We start from the raw sequence: 25,158 nt of genomic DNA, 5'->3' as shown, positions 1-25,158 counted from the left end.
TAATCCCTGTTCTTAAACTCACCTATAATGTGAGATAGAAGCAAAAAGAGGTGCAGCAACATGTCTTTGGAGTTATTAAAGCCAGACAGACAGCACATGAACAATGTTCTTCCACTGCAGCACAATGACCAACAAATAATGTCATTGGATGAGCTCAACTTCAGTGGGCGGGGACAGTTTAATAGCTCAGCCAATCAAATAGTTTTGTGCTTCCACAGCAGCTCTGTCTCTGTCTCTGATCTTTACTGCTTCATTTCTCTGTTGTCTTTGTCATCAGTCCAATGACACAAGAATCAGAGGTTTAACAGTGTGTGGCTCCCTCTAGTGGATGTTGTGGAGTATTCTGTTGTCTTTGCTCCAAAGGTTTTTGTACAGAGTTTTGCTGTTTCCTGTCACTGTGGGCTGCAGAGCACAGTAGTACACAGCAGAGTCAGACAGCTGAAGCTTCTGGATCTTCAGAGGAACTGATCTGATGCTGGAATCCAGTGTGGATGAAAATCTCTCCTTGAACTCGGCTGCTGTGTTTCCATCATCCCCACTATAGCGCATCAGGATGAATTTGGGGCTGTTGTTTCCATCCTGTTTGTACCAGAAGAGATAATTAGTTGTTGTACTGCTGTTATAGAGACAGTGAAGTGTCACTGTGCCTCCTGCAGCAGCAGTCTCTTCTCCTTTTGCTTGCAGCACGTTGTCTTTTTGTGCTCTGCATTCTGTAAAACACCAACAAACAGTATCAGTGTGCTGTTAAAGAATCACGTCAATGTTGATATCAAAGAAACAGAGTTGTGTTCATACCGAGGCACATAGCAGCCAGCAGCACTGAGATGAACAGAGGCGTCATATCTGCAGTGTAGAGTAACTGTGAGCTACAGCAAGTATAAAGAAGCTGTGATCTCTCTGTTTAGTCTTCATCAACACTAAGTTGGTGGATTAGAAGGAGGAGCCTGATCACAGTGACAGGACTCATTCACAGCCCTGTGTTATTCCCCCTGCTGACAGCTTCACACTCAGCACGTCTTTCTGCTGCTCTGCTTTGCTTGGAGATCTTGCAGCAGGAAGTCTATAAAGTGAAATCTATCCGTTGGTAGTTTGATCTACCTCTCCTTCAATGCACATGTTGAAGAGTCCCTGGATAAGACTGATGTTCACAGCTGTTCTTTCTGTCAGCTCCAACCTGTCTGATTGTTCTCCTCTGAGCTCTCTCATCACCAAACTAATGCTCACCGGTTTTAGTTTCACACAATGCAACAATGCTTATGGTAAAAGGATAATTTGTTTTTGATGGATCTGTTTTCTCTTCGCACTGTAGCCTTGCTGCTTAGAATCTGTTCATTTACTGCAACGGTGAGTTTAAAAATGTACACATAGGAACTAAAGGCAACACGTGTGCTCTGCCGGAAGCTCACCACGTGACACCAGGCGGAAGAAAACAAAGGAAAGGCGCTAATACCGTTAGCTTTCCACGTGTATGTGCCTGAGCACAGGGACTGTTGTGCTGTGTGTGAGCTGAGTGTGTGAGCTGAGTGTGTGAGCTGAGTGTGTGAGCTGAGTGTGTGAGCTGAGTGTGTGAGCTGAGTGTGTGAGCTGCGGCAGCAACGATGCCTTCAGTTCAGTATCTGAGAGAGTTCATCAACGAGCGACTAACTGCTGCTGCTGAACAAATATTCTTGGAGTTTGAAAAAACGATCGTCCAGTACGAGGAAGAGATCGACCGTCAGCGCAGACTGCTGGATATCACCTGGAAACCCCAAATCAAGCTGCACAGGACAGGTGAGTGTCCCTCTGAGGGAGGATCCTGATCACAGCTCTGCGGGACGTTTCTGATTGTGAGGACTTTTTGATGTGAGCTAACAAAGAGCAAACAGAGGACAGGACTGCGCTGCGCTGCATTCAAACAGCAGGCGCTGAAATCAGCCTGGATTTCTCTCCTGATTATTTAGTGAAACAAAGTTAGGATCAGGAGATTTGTGAGTCTGGTTCAGAGGGGGGCCCATGTGCCGAAAAGCCCCCGGAAGAGTCAGGGTTGGACTCGGTCCAGGGCCGTTTCCTCCCCGCTCAGTCCCTCTCTTCCTGTTTGAAATCAGGCCGGATTTAAGCATTTTATTCAACCCGATTTATATAGCACCAACTCAAAATAGCCGCCTCAAGCCACTTTATATTGTAAAGTATGGGTCCTGTAGTAATACAAGGAAACCCCAGCAATCATATGACGCAATTTGAGCAAGCGCTTTGGTGACAGTGGGACGGAAAACCAACCTTTTAACAGGAAGAGACCTCCAGCAGAACCAGGCTCAGGGAGGGGCGGCCATGTGGGAGTGAGGGGAGGAAAACAGGACAAAGACAGCTGTGGAAGAGAGCCAGAGATTAATAATTAGTAGTTGTTGTAATAATAATCATAATGATGATAATAACGACCAATGATTGAGAAAGCTAGAGATGATGATGATGATGATGAAGTAAAACAGTGTTTAATTGGAAAGTGTTGGAAACATAATATGAGCTGCAATAATAAAATGTGTTTGGTGATTTATCTGCAGGCTGTTTCTCTTTTAACATCTTTAGAATTTTCTTCAGTTTACTATTTCGTCCCCATTTTTCTATTCAGCACCACAAAACTGTCAGGTGGTTCAGGCCATAAAATAAATAACATCCCTTTGATTGTCTACAATCAAAACCCCCTCTTGACCTTTCTGGGGGAAAGGTCAAGAGGGGGTCTGTTGGGATTTAAATATATTGTCCGACTTATTGTCTGCTTATATTGTTTTATGTATGCCAGACCCACACGAGAACTATGTTAAGGGTGACAGGTTGCCCTGGCAACAGACTTTAGAAAGAGGAAGTGCAAAGCTGCACCAGAACTTGTACCATATAAGGAGTTTGTATCGAAACTGGGTCTGACGTGCTGCAAAAATATATAGCGAGACAGGCCGCTGATGCCCCAGACTTGAGCTGGCGTTTCTGTGCTAAGTCTGCATTTTCCGGAAAATGCAAAATTAAAGATCATCTTTTGAGTTAGACCACTTTGAGCGTGTCTTTCTTGGCCGTTGAAGAATACAAAGAACTGAATTTAATAATGGACAGTTATAAACATTTTTCTCTAATTATACAAAACAACGGTTTTAACAAAGGTTTTCGAACCAAAGGATATTTTGCAAACCCAGTCCTCAGTTGGACTTTTTTTATTTTATTTTACATTTTTAAATATAGCAAAAATAAAATTAATCAGTACACACAATCAGACTGAGCAGCTGCTCAACACACACATTTATTTAAAGGCACGGAGGGTGTGTGAGCCTCTGAAGGTTCCACGTGGTACTTACTTAGAATAAAAATAAGTACTTCTGTCAGCAGCGTGTCTGTGCGGAGGAGGAGGAGGTTCTCCCTGAGCAGCAGCTCTGGAACCAGGAGAGGAGCTCCAGTGTGGAGCAGGAGGAACCAGAACCTCCACAGATTAAAGAGGAAGAGGAGGAACTGTGCAGCAGTCAGGAGGGAGAGCAGCTGGGACTGGAGGAGGAGACAGATACCTTTATGGAGTTTGAGTGCAGCACCAACGATGAACACACAGGTATCGCCCAGCATGCAGCAGCAGTGTGTGATTCTCTGCTGGTTTGAATGAACTCCGCATGAACAGATCAGAACAGCATGATCAGAGCGAGCAGATATCCCTGATATGGTCGTCTAAAGTGCACAGCAGCCCCACCTGCGCTTCAGACCTGCTGTTTTCAAAAGGCGGCCAATCACAGTGAAGTTGGATTAAAGGATAAAGGAGCTAAAACATCATGTTTCAGGATGAGCTGAGGGGCTGCAGCAGGTCCAGTGTGACGGCCTCCTCGCTCACTGTGAAACATTCAGAATCCTGGACGAGCGCTTTTGCCAGTGTCATTAAAACAAAGCTCACTTTATAACTATAAATACATATATATTATTTATTAAAGTGTAGAATATAAATGTTTTACATACTTAGGGCGGCTCGATTATGGCAAAAATGATAATCACGATTATTTTCACTGAAATTGAGATCTCGATTATTTGACGATATTTATTTAACCCTTTAAGACCTACTATAGAACCAAGTCCGCCAGAGCTTATATTATATTTTTACATGTTATAGAGCCATTTGTGAGCATTTCAAGTTGCTATACATCAATACAACTGTTATAGCCCATATTTTAATAATATGTATGCATTAAGTCCATAGTAAGTACATTAATGGCAAAAAAGTGCAATAAACTACAAATAAATTGAAAATTGTTTTTGTTTTTTTTACATATATTTCTACTTGGAGAAATTTAAGAGGCTTATCCCTCAAAACTTTAAATACAAAAAAGTTGCAAAAAATAGTTTACAGCAACAGCAAATTTATTTTGAGTGTCTTCATAGTTTTATTTTGGAGATACACCAATTTTTATATACTGCAGGAAAAACAAAAAACAATCCTATGATGCAAATTTGCAAAGAAAACAGCAGGTGCATCAAAATAAACTATTTCCAGCTGTGCAATTTGAGTTCTAAGCATCCCAGCAACTATTCAGAAAAGTCAAACATGACTTATAAAAACACCAGTATAGTCTTTTAAGGCCTACAAGTAAAAAACTACATTTTCCGCGAAAATGACATCACTTCCGGTTTCGGACGGGAAATGACGGACATGCGATAGTTCGCGTTGACGTCTTTTTCAATGTGGGAAGTGTTACGAACAGCTGATCAGATCGGCAAAGCGTGTTTCTGGAATATTATGTTTTTGTTCCTGCAAGCGCTTTTTATGCAATTTTTGCAAAGCTTTATGTGGAAGGAAACCGTGACTTGGGACAAGCTGATGGCATAAGATGTAAGTGCAACTCCTCTGGTTTCATATGCAAACAAAATTATTGCGCTAGCTTACACGGTCCAGTTCTACAGGGATTTAAAGGGTTAACAATAACAATGTATTGAATAATGACTTTAAAAAATAATATAAAATAGTGCAAATACTGATAACAGTGCAAATGTTTGCAATATAAAAAAATTAATGAAAAATGTAAACATCTATGTTTAGTGAACTTTGCAGTGTTGCTCTGTGGTGCAGCTACGACACCGTAGCAACGTTTACACACTGTGTCTACTTGATCCACGTCTGACTCCGTGAACCCATAATGTTTCCACACCACTGAAGTTTTTTGTTTTTTTTTTTACCTCTCTTTTCAACCAACGGCAGTCACTCTCCTCTCCAAGTAACTTCTGCTTAGCTTTCCGAGCTTCCCTCGGGTCCTCTTAATTGTTGTGATGCGTGTTCGAAATGCAGAGAGGTGCGCTTGATTTGCCACACGGAGCAGCGCGAGAGTAAAGCTTGAGGGAGGGGCTAATAATCGGCTCAGTCATTTTTAAAGATCGTTGAAAGCCCAGATCGTAATCGTGATTAAAATTCGATTAATTGAGCAGCCCTATACATACTCAGTTTTCTTTTATCGAGCTCAGTCCAGACCACACAGCTGTCATGTTGCCACCAACATCGATGACTTTCATGTGATTTCTTTGATTCTAAAGTGTTTGTAGCATTGAAGTGTGTGTCAGTGTGAGCTGTACACACGAGTCAGTGATGTGGTTTCTCTGACTTCGTTCTGATGTTTGATGTGACTCAGCGTCTTCAGTTCACTCTGTTTGTAGCAGACTGACAGCAGGTCTCAGGTCTCCAGGCTGGTTTCCAGTTAAAGTTAACATTCGATTTCTGTAACACAGTTGTGTCATGGACCCAGCTTGACTCACACCCCTGAACTCACTGCACCACCCTCCTCTGCAGCCACAGACCACACCCAGTGTTACAGTGAGTTACACAGCTGATGGAGCTGGGCTGACAGCACCTGTCACCTCCATCATAAACAGTGGGTGCATTTGTTCTGGGGAGCAAAGACAGACTCAGCACAGCCCGTCAGTTTTTAATTTGCTTCATAACAAGCAAAAATGACCTTTGAACTAAACGCTGTGTCGTCTGTCAGAGCTCCACTTCAGTCATGTGTTACATTTACTGCACGGAGAATCTCTCTCTTACACTGTGATAGTTCCATCTGAGGCATGAAGCACAGACGTGTAGCCCACATTAGCACCGTGAACTGTGACGACACAAAGACAGAGCACCGACTGACTGACTGTCGTTTCACTGTTACGCCGATGAATCTCAAATCTACTTTCCTTTTTTTTAAAAATCTACAGACTCTTTAAAATTTGCTGGACTGCCTTGATGACATGAAATCATACTGGGAGTGCAGAATTATTAGGCAAGTTGTATTTTTGAGGAATAATTTTATTATTGAACAACAACCATGTTCTCAATGAACCCAAAAAACTCATTAATATCAAAGCTGAATGTTTTTGGAAGTAGTTTTTAGTTTGTTTTTAGTTTTAGCTATTTTAGGGGGATATCTGTGTGTGCAGGTGACTATTACTGTGCATAATTATTAGGCAACTTAACAAAAAACAAATATATACCCATTTCAATTATTTATTTTTACCAGTGAAACCAATATAACATCTCCACATTCACAAATATACATTTCTGACATTCAAAAACAAAACAAAAACAAATCAGTGACCAATATAGCCACCTTTCTTTGCAAGGACACTCAAAAGCCTGCCATCCATGGATTCTGTCAGTGTTTTGATCTGTTCACCATCAACATTGCGTGCAGCAGCAACCACAGCCTCCCAGACACTGTTCAGAGAGGTGTACTGTTGTCCCTCCTTGTAAATCTCACATTTGATGATGGACCACAGGTTCTCAATGGGGTTCAGATCAGGTGAACAAGGAGGCCATGTCATTAGTTTTTCTTCTTTTATACCCTTTCTTGCCAGCCACGCTGTGGAGTACTTGGACGCGTGTGATGGAGCATTGTCCTGCATGAAAATCATGTTTTTCTTGAAGGATGCAGACTTCTTCCTGTACCACTGCTTGAAGAAGGTGTCTTCCAGAAACTGGCAGTAGGACTGGGAGTTGAGCTTGACTCCATCCTCAACCCGAAAAGGCCCCACAAGCTCATCTTTGATGATACCAGCCCAAACCAGTACTCCACCTCCACCTTGCTGGCGTCTGAGTGGGACTGGAGCTCTCTGCCCTTTACCAATCCAGCCACGGGCCCATCCATCTGGCCCATCAAGACTCACTCTCATTTCATCAGTCCATAAAACCTTAGAAAAACCAGTCTTGAGATATTTCTTGGCCCAGTCTTGACGTTTCAGCTTGTGTGTCTTGTTCAGTGGTGGTCGTCTTTCAGCCTTTCTTACCTTGGCCATGTCTCTGAGTATTGCACACCTTGTGCTTTTGGGCACTCCAGTGATGTTGCAGCTCTGAAATATGGCCAAACTGGTGGCAAGTGGCATCTGCAGCTGCACGCTTGACTTTTCTCAGTCCATGGGCAGTTATTTTGCGCCTTGGTTTTTCCACACGCTTCTTGCGACCCTGTTGACTATTTTGAATGAAACGCTTGATTGTTCGATGATCACGCTTCAGAAGCTTTGCAATTTTGAGACTGCTGCATCCCTCTGCAAGATATCTCACTATTTTTGACTTTTCTGAGCCCGTCAAGTCCTTCTTTTGACCCATTTTGCCAAAGGAAAGGACGTTACCTAATAATTCTGCACACCTGATATAGGGTGTTGATGTCATTAGACCACACCCCTTCTCATTACAGAGATGCACATCACCTAATATGCTTAATTGGTAGTAGGCTTTCGAGCCTATACAGCTTGGAGTAAGACAACATGCATGAAGAGGATGATGTGGACAAAATACTCATTTGCCTAATAATTCTGCACTCCCTGTAGTTGGCATTACATATTTTGAATGTAAACGGTCAAAATACTGAGATCGTACTATTTAGACCTTCTGACCCTCGTTCTTCTCTTAAGGTTGACCTTGGCGCTCTGGAAAAGTCCAGAACTCTCTTTGATGGCAGTTTTTCATTTGACAAACAAATAAATTCTGTTGTAAGAGCCAGCTCCTTCCAGCTCAGGGCCTTTGGAAAAATTATGAACATTATGTCATCAGCTGACTTTGAGAAAGTGATCCACGCATGCATTTCATCCAGGCTTGACGGCTGCAACAGTCTTTATTCTGGTATCAGCTCTGCTGTCTCATCTGCAGCTAGTTCAGGATGCTGCAGCTCGACTCCTCACAGGCACTCGTAAACACGACTGTTACGTCAAATTGTTGAATGTTGTCATTGTGTTTCTTAAATTTGTCTAAGTTCAAACTATAAGATCAAAGACATTCCTCTCCAGCCACTCGGTGCTGGGGGAGGTTTTATTGCAGATACATTCTATCTGAAAGATCTGTTTCTTGTCTGTAAGTTACTGTAACTAATAACAGGAGCTACATGGAGATGCACTTTATCCTCTTTGCTGGTTGATGTAAACAGCCCACAATAAAGCAGGCTGGTTTACATTAGTGTCCACAGATTTGTTTTTGTTTCAGCCATTGTTTCACCTTGGAATTAAAAAACGCTGATCTGTTGACATTTAGGATTAGGAAAACAAGAATTGACCAAATAATGTTTGGTGTTTTGGTAGTTAGCAGTGTCCAGGAGCTGCTCTTCTTTTTGTGACTCCTGTGCTGCTATGAAAATCATTCTGCTCACTAAGTCTGGGACAAGGCCATTGATACATGTAAAACTCAGTTTAAAAAAAAAAAAAGAGCGAAAGGAATCACTGGCTCAACAGTGCTTGGACTTTTTGTCAGTCTGGCTACGGTGCTAAAGAGAAACCATTCATTTTATTCTCAGGTAAATAATACTATGTTCCAGCTTCATGGAGTGCTTTTTTTAAAGAGGGGAAACATTTTTTTTCCAACATCAGCTTGTAGTTTAATGTTGGTTTACCCTTATTGCTGTTCTTTAGTTGATTTGACAGCAAATTTGCTTCTGTTTTTCTGGTATCATATCAGTTTCTTTGTGTTGTCTCCTTTTGTCCCTCCAGATGTCCCACAGCAACATGTTCTTAAGAAGGAGAAGGTACCGACTAAGCAGCAGGTCTGTAATCAGGAGAACAACTCCAGTCTGGAACAGGGGGAATCAGAATCTCCGCAGGTTAAGGAGGAACCGGAGGGAGAGCAGCTTGTACTGAAGGAGGAGACGGATACCTTTATGGTGACCACTACTTGTGACAAAAGTGACCAAAACGAAACAGATGGGCAGCGGCTCCTGTTTCTTAGCTCTGCTGTAGCTGAGAACCAAGATCAGAGACGAAGTGAGAAACTCGATTCAGAATCAATTCGATTTACGAACAAAAGTCCCAAGAATGAAAAAGACTCGACAGCATCAGGGAGTAGGTGTAACTCTGATAAAAGTAAAAAGTATTTAAAATGTGATGTTTGTGGAAAGGTATTCCGATATAATTGTGAAATGACAAGACATTATAGAATCCACACAGGCGAGAAACCGTTTTCATGCACTATTTGTGGTAAGGGTTTTGTATGTACTGGCTCTTTGGGGAAGCACAGAAGAGCTCACACAGGTGAGAAGCCTTATCCTTGTACAACATGTGGGAAAATGTTTGCTTATAACAGTGATTTACTGAAGCACCTGAAGACGCACACTGGTGAGAAACCATATCATTGTAAAACATGTGGGAAATCGTTCAGCCGTGACTCTATGTTGACAGAGCACATAAGAACACACACAGGCGAGAAACCGTATGGATGTAAAACATGTGGGAAAATGTTTAACTCTAGAACTCATTTGTTGCGCCACATGAAAACTCACGCTAAGCGGCGCACTATCGATACAAGATTATTGGCTCAGTGAGCTGCATTGAGCTAAAAGTCAGAGGTTTGTGTCACAAAACTTGCTTTTTAAAATCTGGCTTTAATTATCCTGTTCAGGAATGAATAATTGAAAGAGCTATGAATATAAATATTAATTTAAAGGTCATGGTAACTTAGACTGAACACATAACTTGTTAAAGAGCAGGTAAAGTTGAGAGGTTTAACTGGAATGTGCATGTATTCATTTAGTATGCAGAAAACATACAAGTGTTGTTATACTTGATTCTAATCTGCTGCTAAATCTTTTGCACTAATTTAATTTTAGCTATTAGAAGATGGATCACAAAAACAATACAATGAATTTAGTTTGGAACAAAGTAAAGCAAATATTTTCTTAGGCTTTGGAACTATAAGCTTTAACGTTTAAATGGGTCCAGTTTAAAGTATCAGAGCTCTAGAGAGAGCCACGCGCACACTCTTTTGTCATACTTTCAGCAAGTGTTTTATTGGTATATTTTTTTTTATGTTCTCTATAAATTTTTAATCATTTTATTGTCATCTGATAATGGCAGCGTTTATTCTGACTGGGATTTTAGTTTTGTTAATTGCAACCCCCCCTGGCTTCTGCTCCGCGGCTGCTGAGTGAGCCCTCATCTGGGACTCTCCTCAGCTCTTTCTGGGACAGTGGCGCGGCTGCCCCTCTGTTGGTCTTCCTTGTTCTCTTGTGTTCTGAGGGCCTCTGGATGTCTGGAGTTTTGATCTCCTCCATACCTGCTTCATGCCCTGGAGGACGGGGCTGTGGCCCCCCCACACCCTCTAGCAGATCATTACATGAAGGAACCTTTTAAAAAAACAAGCGCGTCCATGCTCACAGGTGTACACACGGGTGATCACACCCACAAACTACACCCTTTTTGGCTCCTACCTCAAAGCACACTGTGTTCTGTTGATCTTATGTGCTGCACAATAATGTTTAACATTTAGTATTTACTGTCATATTCCCATATATCATTGTGATGTTGTTTATTCTATTACTCTTGTTCTCTTCTGCTTGTTTTCTTTTTTCTTTCTCAGCAGGTGATCCAGGTGATTGATAGATGCATTTTTTTTCTTTTTTTTTTTCTGCCCGTTCTGTTGGTTTTTGGTTTTTGCCCTTTTCCCCCGTCCCTCTTCTCAGCTGTTTCTCTTTCCCGCTTTCTTTCTCCCCTTCTTTCCCCCAGTCAAGTCTGTCCCATATTCAGTAAGTGAAAATAAAATAAACAATAAAAGGTGAATCAAATGGACCATTACGGCAAGGCTGGGATGGTCAATTTGGTAAAGTAAATCCGTTGGGCATCTTTCTTTGCCTTTAGACAACAATTCTGATGCAAAAGAGCCAAACGGGACAGGCCAAAAAAAAAAAAAGTTTTGTTAATTTAGTTTATATAAAGCAAGTCTGGTCGTGTTAATCTCCATTGATAGTATATGCTTTCTTTTTCTGAGGAGGGGGGGTGCTCTGTTCCGGCAAACTGAAATCTAGGAGCTGTTTCTATGTTTTTCCATCTACAGCTTAAACATGATGCTGTCCACTGTGGTGATGATGTGGCTGCCAGACTATCAGAGTCAACCAGTTACACTTTCACCTGTGGTCAATATAATCACTATTTAGAACAACATCCATGTCTTTGGACTGTGGGAGGAAGCTGGAGTACCCAGACAGAACATGCAGACTCCACACAGGGAGGCCTGAGCCAACCAGGACCTTCTTACTGTGAGGGGATGGTGCTAGCCACTGCACCACCGTGCTGCTAGTTTCTTTTTGAATATATAAAAGATGTTTGTTTTTGTTTTAATTGAGATGGCCTTTATATTGATATTTGTTTTCTTTATTTAGCTCATTTAGTGCATTTACATGAATTTACTGGTATTTTTAAGTTGCTTAAGAATCTAGACTTTCTGTGAGAACCCCAGGTTTGGTAGGCAGGTATAAGTGTACAATTTTCATTTGTTGTTCTGCAAGTATTAAATAAAGCATTAAACCTGTATTTATACTCTCCTGTACTATTCTTCACTTGTAAAGTTCTGTACATAAAATAAGTTAAAAACAATAGAATAACAGAAAACAGCAAAAGTAAATAAATAAAACACATAATACATAAAAATTAAAACAGCCCTATACTAAAAAAAAACAAGACAAAACTGCGTAGAAACAACTAAAATAAAACAAAAAAATAAAAACCAACATCTCACGTGGTGTCAAAGGCCAGGGTAAAGAGGTGGGTTTTCTGGAGTGACTTAAAAACAGGTAGGGAAGTGGCCTGTCTAATCTCTAAAGGGAGTCGTTCCACAGTTTGGGAGCTGATACAACAAAAGCACGATCTCCTCTAAGTTTACACCCAGTCCTGGGTACATTCAGGAGGAGCTGATCAGCTTACCTGAGAGAGCCGGTAGGTGTATAAGGCTGTAGCAGCTCAGAGAGATAAGATGGGGCTAGGCCATGCAGAGCTTTAAAAGCAAATAGAGGAAGTTTAAAATGAATCCTAAAAGAAATGGGCAGCCAGTGAAGTGAAGCTAAAATAGGGGAAATGTACTCAAACTTTTGAGCACCCGTTAAAATAGTAAATGGCCTGCATTTACTATCTATAAAGCACTTTACACTACATTCAGTCATCCACCCATTCACACACACATTCACACACTGGTGATGGAGCTACATTGTAGCCACAGCCACCCTGGGGCGCACTGACAGAGGCGAGGCTGCCGGACACTGGCGCCACCGGGCCCTCTGACCACCACCAGTAGGCAACGGGTGAAGTGTCTTGCACAAGGACACAACGACCGAGACTGTCCAAGCTGGCAACCTTCCGATTACAAGGCGAACTCCCAACTCTTGAGCCACGATCGCCCACTCGGGCGATACAGACTGAAATATATATTACAAGATTAAAGAGATTAAACAAGAATATTTCAAATGCACAGTAAAGATGAAAAAACAATATTTTCAGTTGTTCACACAGGATTAACCTGATTGACCTGTTCCTGGACCGTTTCTTTAACAACTGTAATAGATTACAGGAAGTCTCTGGCAGTGTTGCTGAATCTGCCCGAGCAAGATCAGACGTGGATGGGCTGCTGCAACTGAGACCTGCGGTTGGTCTTTCCTGGTCGGCGAGTGGAGAATCACACAGGGTGGTCTGCAAAGATATTTAGTTTATATATGTTATATGATACAGCACATGTGTAAGAATGACCGATGTTGTGCCAAAAACTGATTTCTGGTTTTTGCCCTAAACTGATTGCTCATATTTAACCTGCTATAAATAACTTGTTGGTCTATAATACGTGAAACATGTCAAATGTTTCCCTCATTAATGACATCACGTCACTTTGAGCCACCAGGAACATTCCTGTAACAGGTAGAAGCTGCAATCAGTTTTTGGCAGTGACTTTTATATATCCTTTATTTATCCAGTTCACAAACAATCTTGTTGACATTACAAATTTATTTTTTAAGTGTAATCTGGCCGAGTGGACAGCAGACAGCGCAACAAATGTATCAACTGTACCTACATTATAACCAGTTATAAAGATACTTGAACAACAGGTAGTTATTGTATATATAAAACCCCTCTGTAAACCATGTTCACCAACACTTATTTACCGACATACATGAAGATATTAAACACGGAAACATTGGAAATCAGTTTTGGCAGGCAAACACTTTTTTGGCACAACGCCGGCTTTTAAGACCAGCGATTCAGGGTCATTTGGTTGAGCCCTAATTTTATGCTTTAGCAAAAAGGAAAGTTTGAAGTCTAATCTTAAAAGTAGAGATAGTGTCTGTCTCCTGAAACCAAACTGGAAGCTGCTTCTCTGTCGGTACTCTTGGTGCAGCATTTTGGATCAACTGCAGGCTTTTCAGGGAGTTTTTAGGACAACCTGAAAATAATGAATTACAGTAGTCCCACCTAAATGCATGAACTACTTTTTCAGCATCATTCTGAGACATGATGATTCTAACATTAGAGAAACTGTAATAGACCTCAGAATAAAGAAACTATGCAGTCTCTCTGCTGCAGTCCTTCTCCTCAGCATCAGGCTGGTTGTGCTTTAAATCCTGCAGACAGAAATCATCTCATTGGTTGAGTTCAACACCAGTGGGTGGAGCCAAAAACATTATCAAGCCTGGAATTTAAATCTGTGTGAATATATGTAGCACTCTTGAAAGAACAGAAATGCTTTTAATATGAAAATGTCACATTTGAACGTTCCTGCAGTTGGTTTGTGGTTGGTGTGGATTTGCTGCTCATGTGAATCCTCCCACAGTGTTTCATTAGCAGCTGTAACCACAGTGACTCTGATAAAACAGGAATTAGCAGAATCCATCTGATATGAAGCTGTGCTTTGAATACCACTTCCCTCCTCTTTGAAGAGTAGTCAGATATCTGTGTTCAGGTTTTTGTACAGCCTCTTCTACACTTTGTATCACTGTGTTTGTAGAGCACAGTAGTAGAGAGCTGTGTCTGCCAGGGTTAGGGCTGCTATGGTCAGATTAGTTGATGAAGAAGATGTTTCTGATCGATATCGATTATCAGGAATATATTCATAACCACTGAAGTCTTTGGCTCCTTTCCAAAGTATAAACTGAGGAGCCTAAAGGTCAGAATCATGTCTGTACCAGTAAAGGCGTACATACTCTGATGTTGTCTCATAGCTACATGTGAGTGTGACAGATTCTCCTTCTGTTTTAGTGACTTCAGGTTGTTGAGGAGTGATTGAGTCTCCAGCTGTTAGTCCTGGAAAAAGAAAGAAGAAAAGTAGTGAAATGCAGTCTGTATATCTGCTTAATGCAGCAGCTTCAACTAAACTTTAATCCCTGTTCTTAAACTCACCTATAATGTGAGATAGAAGCAAAAAGAGGTGCAGCAACATGTCTTTGGAGTTATTAAAGCCAGACAGACAGCACATGAACAATGTTCTTCCACTGCAGCACAATGACCAACAAATAATGTCATTGGATGAGCTCAACTTCAATGGGCGGGGCCAGTTTAATAGCTCAGCCAATCAAACAGTTTTGTGCTTCCACAGCAGCTCTGTCTCTGTCTCTGATCTTTACTGCTTCATTTCTCTGTTGTCTTTGTCATCAGTCCAATGACACAAGAATCAGAGGTTTAACAGTGTGTGGCTCCCTCTAGTGGATGTTGTGGAGTATTCTGTTGTCTTTGCTCCAAAGGTTTTTGTACAGAGTTTTGCTGTTTCCTGTCACTGTGGGCTGCAGAGCACAGTAGTACACAGCAGAGTCAGACAGCTGAAGCTTCTGGATCTTCAGAGGAACTGATCTGATGCTGGAATCCAGTGTGGATGAAAATCTCTCCTTGAACTCCTCTGCTATGTTTCCTTGATCCCCACTATAGCGCATCAGGATGAATTTGGGGCTGTTGTTTCCATCCTGTTTGTACCAGAAGAGATAATTACTTGTTGTAATGCTGGTGTTATAGAGACAGTCAAGTGTCACTGTGCCTCCTGCAGCAGCAGTCTCTTCTCCTTTTGCTTGCAGCACGTTGTCTTGTTGTGCTCTGCATTCTGTAAAACACCAACAAACAGTATCAGTGTGCTGTTAAAGAATCACGTCAATGTTGATATCAAAGAAACAGAGTTGTGTTCATACCGAGGCACATAGCAGCCAGCAGCACTGAGATGAACAGAGGCGTCATATCTGCAGTGTAGAGTAACTATGAGCTACAGCAAGTATAAAGAAGCTGTGATCTCTCTGTTTAGTCTTCATCAACACTAAGTTGGTGGATTAGAAGGAGGAGCCTGATCACAGTGACAGGACTCATTCACAGCCCTGTGTTATTCCCCCTGCTGACAGCTTCACACTCAGCACGTCTTTCTGCTGCTCTGCTTTGCTTGGAGATCTTGCAGCAGGAAGTCTATAAAGTGAAATCTATCCGTTGGTAGTTTGATCTACCTCTCCTTCAATGCACATGTTGAAGAGTCCCTGGATAAGACTGATGTTCACAGCTGTTCTTTCTGTCAGCTCCAACCTGTCTGATTGTTCTCCTCTGAGCTCTCTCATCACCAAACTAATGCTCACCGGTTTTAGTTTCACACAATGCAACAATGCTTATGGCAAAAGGATAATTTGTTTTTGATGGATCTGTTTTCTCTTCGCACTGTAGCCTTGCTGCTTAGAATCTGTTCATTTACTGCAACGGTGAGTTTAAAAATGTACACATAGGAACTAAAGGCAACACGTGTGCTCTGCCGGAAGCTCACCACGTGACACCAGGCGGAAGAAAACAAAGGAAAGGCGCTAATACCGTTAGCTTTCCACGTGTGTGTGCCTGAGCACAGGGACTGTTGTGTTGTTGTGTGAGCTGAGTGTGTGAGCTGAGTGTGTGAGCTGCGGCAGCAACGATGCCTTCAGTTCAGTATCTGAGAGAGTTCATCAACGAGCGACTAACTGCTGCTGCTGAACAAATATTCTTGGAGTTTGAAAAAACGATCGTCCAGTACGAGGAAGAGATCGACCGTCAGCGCAGACTGCTGGATATCACCTGGAAACCCCAAATCAAGCTGCACAGGACAGGTGAGTGTCCCTCTGAGGGAGCATCCTGATCACAGCTCTGCGGGACGTTTCTGATTGTGAGGACTTTTTGGAGATGTGAGCTAACAAAGAGCAAACAGAGGACAGGACTGCGCTGCGCTGCATTCAAACAGCAGGCGCTGAAATCAGCCTGGATTTCTCTCCTGATTATTTAGTGAAACAAAGTTAGGATTAGAAGATTTGTGAGTCTGGTTCAGAGGGGGGCCCATGTGCCGAAAAGCTCCCGGAAGAGTCAGGGTTGGACTCGGTCCAGGGCCGTTTCCTCCCCGCTCAGTCCCTCTCTTCCTGTTTGAAATCAGGCCGGATTTAAGCATTTTATTCAACCTGATTTATATAGCACCAAATCAAAATAGCCGCCTCAAGCCACTTTATATTGTAAAGTATGGGTCCTGCAGTAATACAAGGAAACCCCAGCAATCATATGACGCAATTTGAGCAAGCGCTTTGGTGACAGTGGGACGGAAAACCAACCTTTTAACAGGAAGAGACCTCCAGCAGAACCAGGCTCAGGGAGGGGCGGCCATGTGGGAGTGAGGGGAGGAAAACAGGACAAAGACAGCTGTGGAAGAGAGCCAGAGATTAATAATTAGTAGTTGTTGTAATAATAATCATAATGATGATAATAACGACCAATGATTGAGAAAGCTAGAGATGATGATGATGATGATGAAGTAAAACAGTGTTTAATTGGAAAGTGTTGGAAACATAATATGAGCTGCAATAATAAAATGTGTTTGGTGATTTATCTGCAGGCTGTTTCTCTTTTAACATCTTTAGAATTTTCTTCAGTTTACTATTTCGTCCCCATTTTTCTATTCAGCACCACAAAACTGTCAGGTGGTTCAGGCCATAAAATAAATAACATCCCTTTGATTGTCTGCAGTGCAGATCACATTATTTTCTGTTTGATTGTTTTTTGGAAATTGTAATAATTGTGTTCTAACGGTAAATATTTCTGTTTTTATTCTTCAATGTAGTATGTAAACACAGAAAAATACAAATATAAATGCATAAAGTATTGTAGAGAGTACAAAAAAACGATTATTTTGTGATTTTAATTAATATTTTATTTGATTACACCACCTGACAATTATTAGCTCACACTATGAGAGTTGCTTGTTTGTTTGTGTGTGTGTGTGTGTGTGTGTGTGTGTGTGTGTGTGTGTGTGTGTGTGTGTGTGTGTGTGTGTGTGTGTCCTCCCCCTTTGGGCTTGATGAGGCGTTTCCAGCGTTGGCAGGGAAACTGGACTCACCTAACTGCATTGTGTAACTCTGGTGAAGGAGGTTGTTTTTCGGGAGTTGGGTTTTGCCCTTTAGTTCCAGTCAAAGGAACTTTTATTTCTTCAACATACCAAGACATTTCAGATAATTTCATGCTGGTACCATGGAAGGTCTTCACTGTGAGTGAAGACACAACCATCGCCAAAGTAAACCACGGGAGGACCTAAAGGAAACTGGTAGCAACAAACTTGATCTGATGCTTAAATCTCCATTAATCAGCAAAATATGGACATTTTAAAGAATCTAACAAAGGCAAAGTGGCTAAAGCTAAAGCTAGCCAGAGCTCGCAGCCGGCAGCCTCGGTATGTCCTGTTATTTTAACTGACATTATACACATGCTGTAAAATAATGGAAGTACCTGTAGTTTGTTTGTATTTCTATAAATAAATTCAAATTTTATTTGTCACATACACAGTACGATATGCAGTGAAATGCTTAGACATCTGCTTGTGACCTAAATTAAAAGACTGAATAGGATAGGAAATAAATCTGAAAATTAAAATGAAGGGTAAATTTAACTAGGAAAGAATAAAATAAAATAGAACAATAAGAGCAGCAGTACAAGTAATGAAAGAAATGTAATGTCCAGCGTTGTGCAATCCACATATTTAAGTGTCTTGTGTAGTGCAAATATAATAATAATAATGGATAGGATTTATATAGCGCTTTTCAAGGCACCCAAAGCGCTTTACAATACCACTATTCATTCACTCTCGCATTCACACACTGGTGGAGGCAGCTACAGGTGTAGCCACAGCTGCCCTGGGGCAGACTGACAGAGGCGAGGCTGCCATATCGCGCCATCGGCCCCTCTGGCCAACACCAATAGGCGGTAGGTGAAGTGTCTTGCCCAAGGACACAACGACCAGGACAGAAAGAGCTGGGGAGCAAACTGGCGACCTTCCGGTTATAGATACGCTTCCCAACCCCCTGAGCCACGGTCGCCCCTAAATATGCTTAAAAGTGATTTATTTAAGTGACCTGTGACTAAGTGAGTGATCTGATTAGATGACCAGGCAGTGTAGTTGTGCAGTGGCCACTAGTGTAAACAAATGTCCAGAATGTCCAGTGTGTGTGTAAGAACCATATGTGTGGGTCAGGACTGTGTGGTGGTGTGACCGAGAGACCGTATCGCCTGCGGGAAGAAGCTCCTCCTCAGTCTCTCTGTGTTGGTCTTCAGGGAGCGGAATCACTTTCTTGACCCTCGGCACAGAGGGTCAAGAGACCCTCGGCACAGGGTCTCTTGTGCCGAGAGAACAGAGAGAACAGTCTGTTGTTGGGATGGCTGAGGTCCTTCACCATCTTCCTGGCCTTGGTCCAGCACCGCCTGCTGTAGATTGAGTGCAGGTCAGGGAGCTCGGAGCGGATGGTGCGCTCAGCTGACCGCACAACCCTCTGTAGAGCTCGTCTGTCCTGCATGGTGCTGTTCCCGAACCAGGTTGAGATGTTTCCCGTCAGGATGCTCTCTATGGTGCACGAGTAAAAGTTCCTGAGCACCTTGGAGGGCAGTTGGAAGTCTCTCAAGCGTCTGAGGTGGTAGAGACGCTGTCGGGCCTTTTTCACCATGGTGTTGATGTGATGTGACAGGACCATGACAGGTGAGTTAAGCGCTTCCTCTGAACTCATTCCCTCTAGCTGCCAGTTTTTCAACTCCCTGCGGGAAAGTGGTCGTGGCGGAGGTTTTATGCAACTGTTTTTAAAAAACTTTTAAATGACGACAGCTCACCGCTCATTTATGGCAGCTTTGAACAACAATTATTTCTGTTGGATCTGCATTCGCCTGTGCTGTGTGCACTTGCTTATCTTACACCGAAGTTTAACGAAGATTTTATTCAAGACTTTGTATTTTTATCGGGGATCTTACCAAGATTTGACAGCGTTTTAATCCTTGGGAATTTTAATATTCATGTTTGCTGCTACCAAAAACCTCTGGTTAGAGACTTCCTGAATCTTATTGACTCTGTTAATCTTGTCCAGTCAGTCAATCGTCCCACCCATGAGCGTAGATCTAGTTTATCTTGTGGTCTGCAGCTGTGTGACATTCAAATTTGCAAGTTCAATTTCTGGGCATTCCTCGCTGCACTGTACAGTATACACCACATTGTCTGTGTTTAGGAGTTTTGTCTTTTGGGTGAACCAGTTTTTGACAATACACCCCATTGTCTTAACAATGTGGTGTATGCTGTACAGTGCAGCAAGGAATGCCCAGACCTCTACATTGGAGAGACCAAACAGCCACTTCACAAGCGCATGGCACAACATAGAAGAGCCACCTCCACAGGACAAGACTCAGCAGTCCATCTGCATCTAAAGGTCAAAGGTAGGGCTGGGCGATATGACCCAAAACTTATATCTCGATATTTTTTAGCTGGATGGCGATATAAGATATATATCTCGATATTTATTTTTTAAGCCATAAGTTAAGAACAAAAAGAGAGTTCTTAGTCACACTGTGTCCCAGATGTCACACGGGCACTTTTCTTTACATACAGCGTAGATGTACATGAAGAAATTACTCAAAAATTAATTATCAGCATTTAATAAATAATCGTGGTCCACAAATAAAAGAAAACAATGTTGTTTTTGTGCATAACAAAAAGCTCACAATTGTGCAGTCAAAATGTAAACTAATAGACGCTGAGCATAATAACAAAGAGACAGATTTCACAGCTGCACCACGTCTCTGAACAGGTGCCATTTGTGGTCCTTATACACACACAGTACGTATCACTCCGCGAGGCTCCTCCCCGGTAGCCGTAATCCTCCGACAATCCATCAAGCGGTGCAGCGCCGTAGCTTAGCAAAGTCATATTAAAACATTTTTTGACAGATTGCTGAGCGCTGTGTACCACATAAAATCGGTTCGCGGTCAGTAAGCACAACCAGAATTCATACATAAGGCGCACTGTCGATTTTTGAGAAAATGAAAGGATTTTAGGCCGTGCAGCCCCTCCTGGCTGCATGTCGTTAGCGCGGTTAGCTCGTTAGCGTGGTTAGCTCGCTAACACGTTGACGCCGTCCAGCCCCACGCACGGTAACTCGCTAACGGAGATTTTCCGCTTTCATCTTGTTATTGCCTGCAGGTGAAGCTATGGGGGAGGGGGAGTTGTGTTCAGTGAAGGAGAGGCGAGGCCGAGTAACGTTGCGTAAAGACGAAAGTGGACGAAAGAGAGGCAAACTTGCGGCTCCGCAAGTATAATTATAATGTAACATAGACTATATCGATATAAACGATATTGTCACATCTTATATCTCGTATGAAAATATATTGATATTTTTAAAAACTCGATATATCGCCCAGCCCTAGTCAAAGGTCACTCTTTCGAAGATGCCAACGTTCACATTTTGGACAGAGAGGACAGATGGTTTGAAAGAGGAGTGAAAGAAGCATCTATGTCCACTGTGAGCGACCATCTTTGAACAGAGGGCGGGGCTTACGACACCAACTGTCTGCCATCTATAATCAGTTTTGAGATCCCTCCCCAGACTCCTTAACGCCCACTCATATCCTGGGCCATCTGACCTCAGGAAATCGCATGATAAGGTGGGGCCAGGTTTCACAATGAGCTCACCCGAAACCCTGGCTGATTGGGACCCACACCCAGTTTCACACCTTGGCTCAGGCGATTAGAGGATCATCAGGGGGTCCTTTTGTCCCTCTGTGGGGGGAAACTCCCACTGGGTTTATATCTGGGACTCTCCACCATTTGACCTTAGAACTGAAGAAGCTTCTCGGATGAGAGGTGAAACGTCTTCAAGCAACTTAAAGAAGTCCAGACGCTTTTCTTTGCAAGCTCCTTTGACTACGATGACCTGAATGACTGAGAACCTTCACAGAGATTTCTCCTTGTATATGTTATCAGTGATAGTTTTTAGAAAGAAAATTGAAATCAGCAAAAGTCTGTATTAACAGGTCACAAACATCAGAATCTGTCCTCCTTTTACTTTATAATCCAACTGTGACTGTTTGCTGTAATCATTTGTTCAGGATGATCGTCTCCTGGAGGAACAAAATGCATTTGTATAGCGCTTTACAGTCAGTTATTTCCAAATCACAGCCTCTTAATACTCTGCAAGCTTCCCGCCCCTCCCTCTGTCTCTCAACTCTGTACACGCAACATCTGAGTGCCTGTGTGTCAGTTCTTGGTTTGATTTAGCAGCTCACTACAGTAAATGTATTACCTAACCTCACTTGACCCTTATTGGTCTTATTGGTCTAATGGTGAGCTTAACTCTACAGTAGGATGTGTATTCTCTGTTGCAGCCTTCATTTGTGGTCTTTCTCCTTGTAGCTGAATTTTCTTTAACTGTGAGGATTGTGCGAACAGCATCCATTTCTCCAGTGGTTTCAAAAGCAGACGTGAGTGATTGTCAGCACTGACGAGAGGTGGCAACTTTCTGAGGAACATGTTCTCACTGTAGAGCCTTATTTTGACGGTATATTTGCTCAGATATGTTTTTCTGTTGTCACATTACTTTTCTTTTTTCTTTTTTTGTCTCCTTCAGTTCCTCCAGACGTCCCACAGCAGCCTGTCTGTGAGGAGGAGGAGGAGGTTCTCCCTGAGCAGCAGCTCTGGAACCAGGAGAGGAGCTCCAGTGTGGAGCAGGAGGAACCAGAACCTCCACAGATTAAAGAGGAACAGGAGGAACTGTGCAGCAGTCAGGAGGGGGAGCAGCTGGGACTGGAGGAGGAGACGGATACCTTCATGGTGACTGCTGCTGAGGAAAGAGACCACAGTGAACCAGGAGGAGACGGGGAGCAGCTCCCCTCTCCCAGCTCTGCTGGAGCTGAGAGTCAGGATCAGGAAGGAGGCAAGAATTCAAGATCAAGTAGAAAAAGAAATAAAAATCACAAAAATAAAGAAAGCCCCACTGCATCAGGGAGTCGGTGTAACTCTGCTAAATGTAAAAAGTCTCTAAAATGTGATGTTTGTGGAAAAACCTTTGAGTTTAATTATCAAATTAAAATCCATTACAGGATGCACACAGGTGAGAGGCCGTTTGCTTGTAAGATGTGTGGGAAAATGTTCAGATGTAATAATTCTTTGTCAAAGCACATAAGAACCCACACAGGTGGTAAGCCATTTTCTTGTACAATATGTGGGAAGATGTTCAAACGTAGCTCTCACTTAACAGAGCACATAATGACTCACACAGGTGAAAAGTGTTGTTCTTGTCCAACATGTGGGAAAATGTTTGCATATAATAGGGATCTACTAAAACACTCAAGAAGTCACACAGGTGAGAAACCATATCATTGTAAAACATGTGGGAAAGTGTTTGGATATAGTAGTTCTTTATTCAAGCACATGAGAGTTCATGCAGGTTTGAAACCATCTCATAAAACATGGAAAAATATTCAGAAGTAGCTTTAATCCTCCAGAGTCCCGCCCCCTTTCCTTTAGTGTTCCCAGTCAGAATTGACCGGTCTGTTTTCACAGCTCTTAAATTAGCATAAGGCAATTGTATGTAAAACACAATATTTATGAGTGCTTTAAGTTGTAAATCTGTCAGATTTGACCCCAACATGACAGGAACACAAAAACACACATGCTGTAAAACATGAAAACTCACAGAGAGAAGTGTATCCTCAACCAAGATTATTGGCTTAGTGAGCTGCTTTGAGCTGAAACCACATGTTTGTGTCTCTAAAGTCTTTACCTGGCCAGTTTTTACCTGGCTAAATCACCATGGTAACTTACACTGAACATATAAATAAACTGGTCGAAAGCGGGTAATGTTCGGAGGTTCAGTTTAAAAGTGGCCAGAATGTGACCCCCGTATGTGTAATTTAATAATGCAGCAAATGTAAAGTATGTTGTTGTACTTGATTCTAATCTGCTGCTAAGTCTCTTTTACACAGATTGAATTGTAGCTATTACAAAAACACAAAAACAATAAAATGAATTTCACTTTGCTACAGACTGAAGCAAATCTTTTGTCAGGCTTTGGGACTGTAAGCTTTAATGTTTCATGGGTCCAGTTCAGAGCTCTAATGAGAGCTGAGCGCACACTCAAAGAGAAAATAATTATCACATTAAAATGTTTATTTTACTGCTCAATGCACTAGTTTTTTGCTGCGTTAACCTTTTATCATATCTTTACGTCGTGTTCTGTTTAACTTACATTTCTATGTTCTTTATAGATTTTTAAAATCACTTTATCGTCATCTGTTCATGTCTGATGGAGTAGGTTATACTCACACTTTGGAAGAAGTGAGCAGGCTCAGAGTCGGAAGCAGAAAGCCCGGCTTAAATAAAAAGTTCACGTCGACTGTCGTAAAACTGTTTTCTCTGCCTGATTTTACTTTTTGTTAGGTCAGTTTACACAAAGGGAGCCTGGCTGTGTTGATCTTCATTCATCGTCTGCCCCTGAGGTCAGAAGTCGGAGTCTTTCTAGAGAAAACGGTGTCTGGAAGGCGAGGCTGAAAAAACATGTACAACGTTATAAAGGTTCAGAGTCAAACAACCTTTGGCTGGTCTTCCAGTTTGTTACACTGTGAGATCAGTCTGACCTCTCCAGCTGTATATTGAATTTACAAATGTGCACACTGAAACAAATATGACTTATAAAGTCAGAACTTCTGGCCTGTCGCTGAGATTTCATAAGGACTAAAAAGGCAAAGGCAGGAGCTGCAGGGGTTGGGGTTTCTGACTTTGTTACCGGAACAGGTCTGATGGGCTGCAGACTTTGTCTTCCTGCCTATTCTACTTGCAGAATCGGAGCCATTTCCAACCCTTCAGCGTGTTTCTCTCTTCTCGAGGCCACATTAGACTCCTGTAACTTTCTCATTTTCACTTTTATGACAGGAATGTTTTTAAATGTGCTGCTGGAGTCCACTCAGCTGGATTTCCATTTGCATCCTGAGCCAAACATAAAATCAGATCATCTTTTTTCATTGTTACTGTTAAGAAATAAATATATATTCTTAATGCTCATTTGCTGATTAGATTGTTTTATGAGAGGCCCAGACTTGACTAGGTCACAGGCTGACAGGAAACTGCATGTTTTTGCAGTATATGAGGAGCAGACCGAGTGAATCTAAGTTCAGATGAAGGGTGACAGGTTGCCCTGGCAACAGACCTCAGAAAAGGGAAGTTATTGCAAGCTGCACAGGAAGTAAGACACAAAGGAACTAAGTAGGAGTTGTTTGTGTTGAAACTGTGTGTGACGTCTGAAGTACTAAAATAACATGCATATGAGACTCATCTTGAGCTTCTAATGTTAGAGATTCTGCAGCTGGCTTTGGGCTGTGCAGGGAAGATGATTGAATAAAGAATTATAAATGTTTTGACCACTCTGAGTCGGGTCTTCTCTGTTCTATCATGGGGATCAAAGAATCGGGTTTAATATTACTGAGAAACTTTATGATTCCTAAGATGGAGCAATGTGATTTTATTGTCCAGCTCTGTAGGGTTTAAATGTTTTAGGTCAGCCACAGTGGAAGCTTTGTTACTAATGGCGGTGCGCTGTAGATTGAAAAGCATTAAAATCAAGGATGAGTCACTGATTCCTGTTTCCTTTTGAACATTTGTTCATGAATTTCTTGGTTATTGTC

At 42.1% G+C, this 25,158-nt stretch overlaps 2 protein-coding genes across 4 annotated transcripts; both read left to right on the top strand.

Annotated features, from left to right (window-relative positions):
* Window positions 1-1,431: 1,431 nt before the first annotated feature.
* LOC147307552 (uncharacterized) lies at window positions 1,432-12,150 on the top strand. 2 transcript variants are annotated; one of them, XM_086271877.1, is made up of 3 exons: window positions 1,432-1,499; window positions 1,551-1,770; window positions 8,944-12,150. In XM_086271877.1, the coding sequence occupies exons 2-3, from the start codon at window positions 1,599-1,601 to the stop codon at window positions 9,768-9,770; spliced, it is 999 nt and encodes a 332-aa protein (XP_086128003.1). In that variant the 5' UTR covers window positions 1,432-1,499; window positions 1,551-1,598; the 3' UTR covers window positions 9,771-12,150. The 2 variants fall into 2 exon arrangements, with proteins under 2 accessions (XP_086128003.1, XP_086128004.1); XM_086271878.1 differs by lacking the exons at window positions 1,432-1,499; window positions 1,551-1,770 and adding an exon at window positions 3,385-3,565.
* Window positions 12,151-15,994: 3,844 nt separating this feature from the next.
* LOC147307551 (uncharacterized) lies at window positions 15,995-24,888 on the top strand. Of its 2 annotated transcripts, none has more exons than XM_086271872.1 (2): window positions 15,995-16,301; window positions 22,107-24,885. In XM_086271872.1, the coding sequence occupies exons 1-2, from the start codon at window positions 16,130-16,132 to the stop codon at window positions 22,967-22,969; spliced, it is 1,035 nt and encodes a 344-aa protein (XP_086127998.1). In that variant the 5' UTR covers window positions 15,995-16,129; the 3' UTR covers window positions 22,970-24,885. The 2 variants fall into 2 exon arrangements, with proteins under 2 accessions (XP_086127998.1, XP_086127999.1); XM_086271873.1 differs by lacking the exon at window positions 15,995-16,301 and adding an exon at window positions 16,337-19,920 and having other exon boundaries at window positions 22,107-24,888.
* Window positions 24,889-25,158: the final 270 nt, after the last annotated feature.

The sequence above is a fragment of the Aulonocara sp. 'chitande type north' Nkhata Bay genome, linkage group LG18 (assembly GCF_057382095.1).
Source record: "Aulonocara sp. 'chitande type north' Nkhata Bay isolate Kocher_YH1m ecotype deep benthic linkage group LG18, A_spYH_male_GT1.1, whole genome shotgun sequence".
In the NCBI taxonomy this organism is placed as follows: Eukaryota; Metazoa; Chordata; class Actinopteri; order Cichliformes; family Cichlidae; genus Aulonocara; species Aulonocara sp. 'chitande type north' Nkhata Bay.
Note: the sequence above shows the minus strand (reverse complement) of the source record. Positions and strands in the feature narration are given on the sequence as shown.

Bases quoted from the DNA above. Each gene is read 5' to 3' on its own strand.
- LOC147307552 (XM_086271877.1), top strand. From the start codon at position 1,599: ATGCCTTCAGTTCAGTATCTGAGAGAGTTCATCAACGAGCGACTAACT. The intron at 1,771-8,943 runs GTGAGTGTCCCT...TTGTCCCTCCAG, and splicing joins AATCAAGCTGCACAGGACAG to ATGTCCCACAGCAACATGTT.
- LOC147307551 (XM_086271872.1), top strand. From the start codon at position 16,130: ATGCCTTCAGTTCAGTATCTGAGAGAGTTCATCAACGAGCGACTAACT. The intron at 16,302-22,106 runs GTGAGTGTCCCT...TGTCTCCTTCAG, and splicing joins AATCAAGCTGCACAGGACAG to TTCCTCCAGACGTCCCACAG.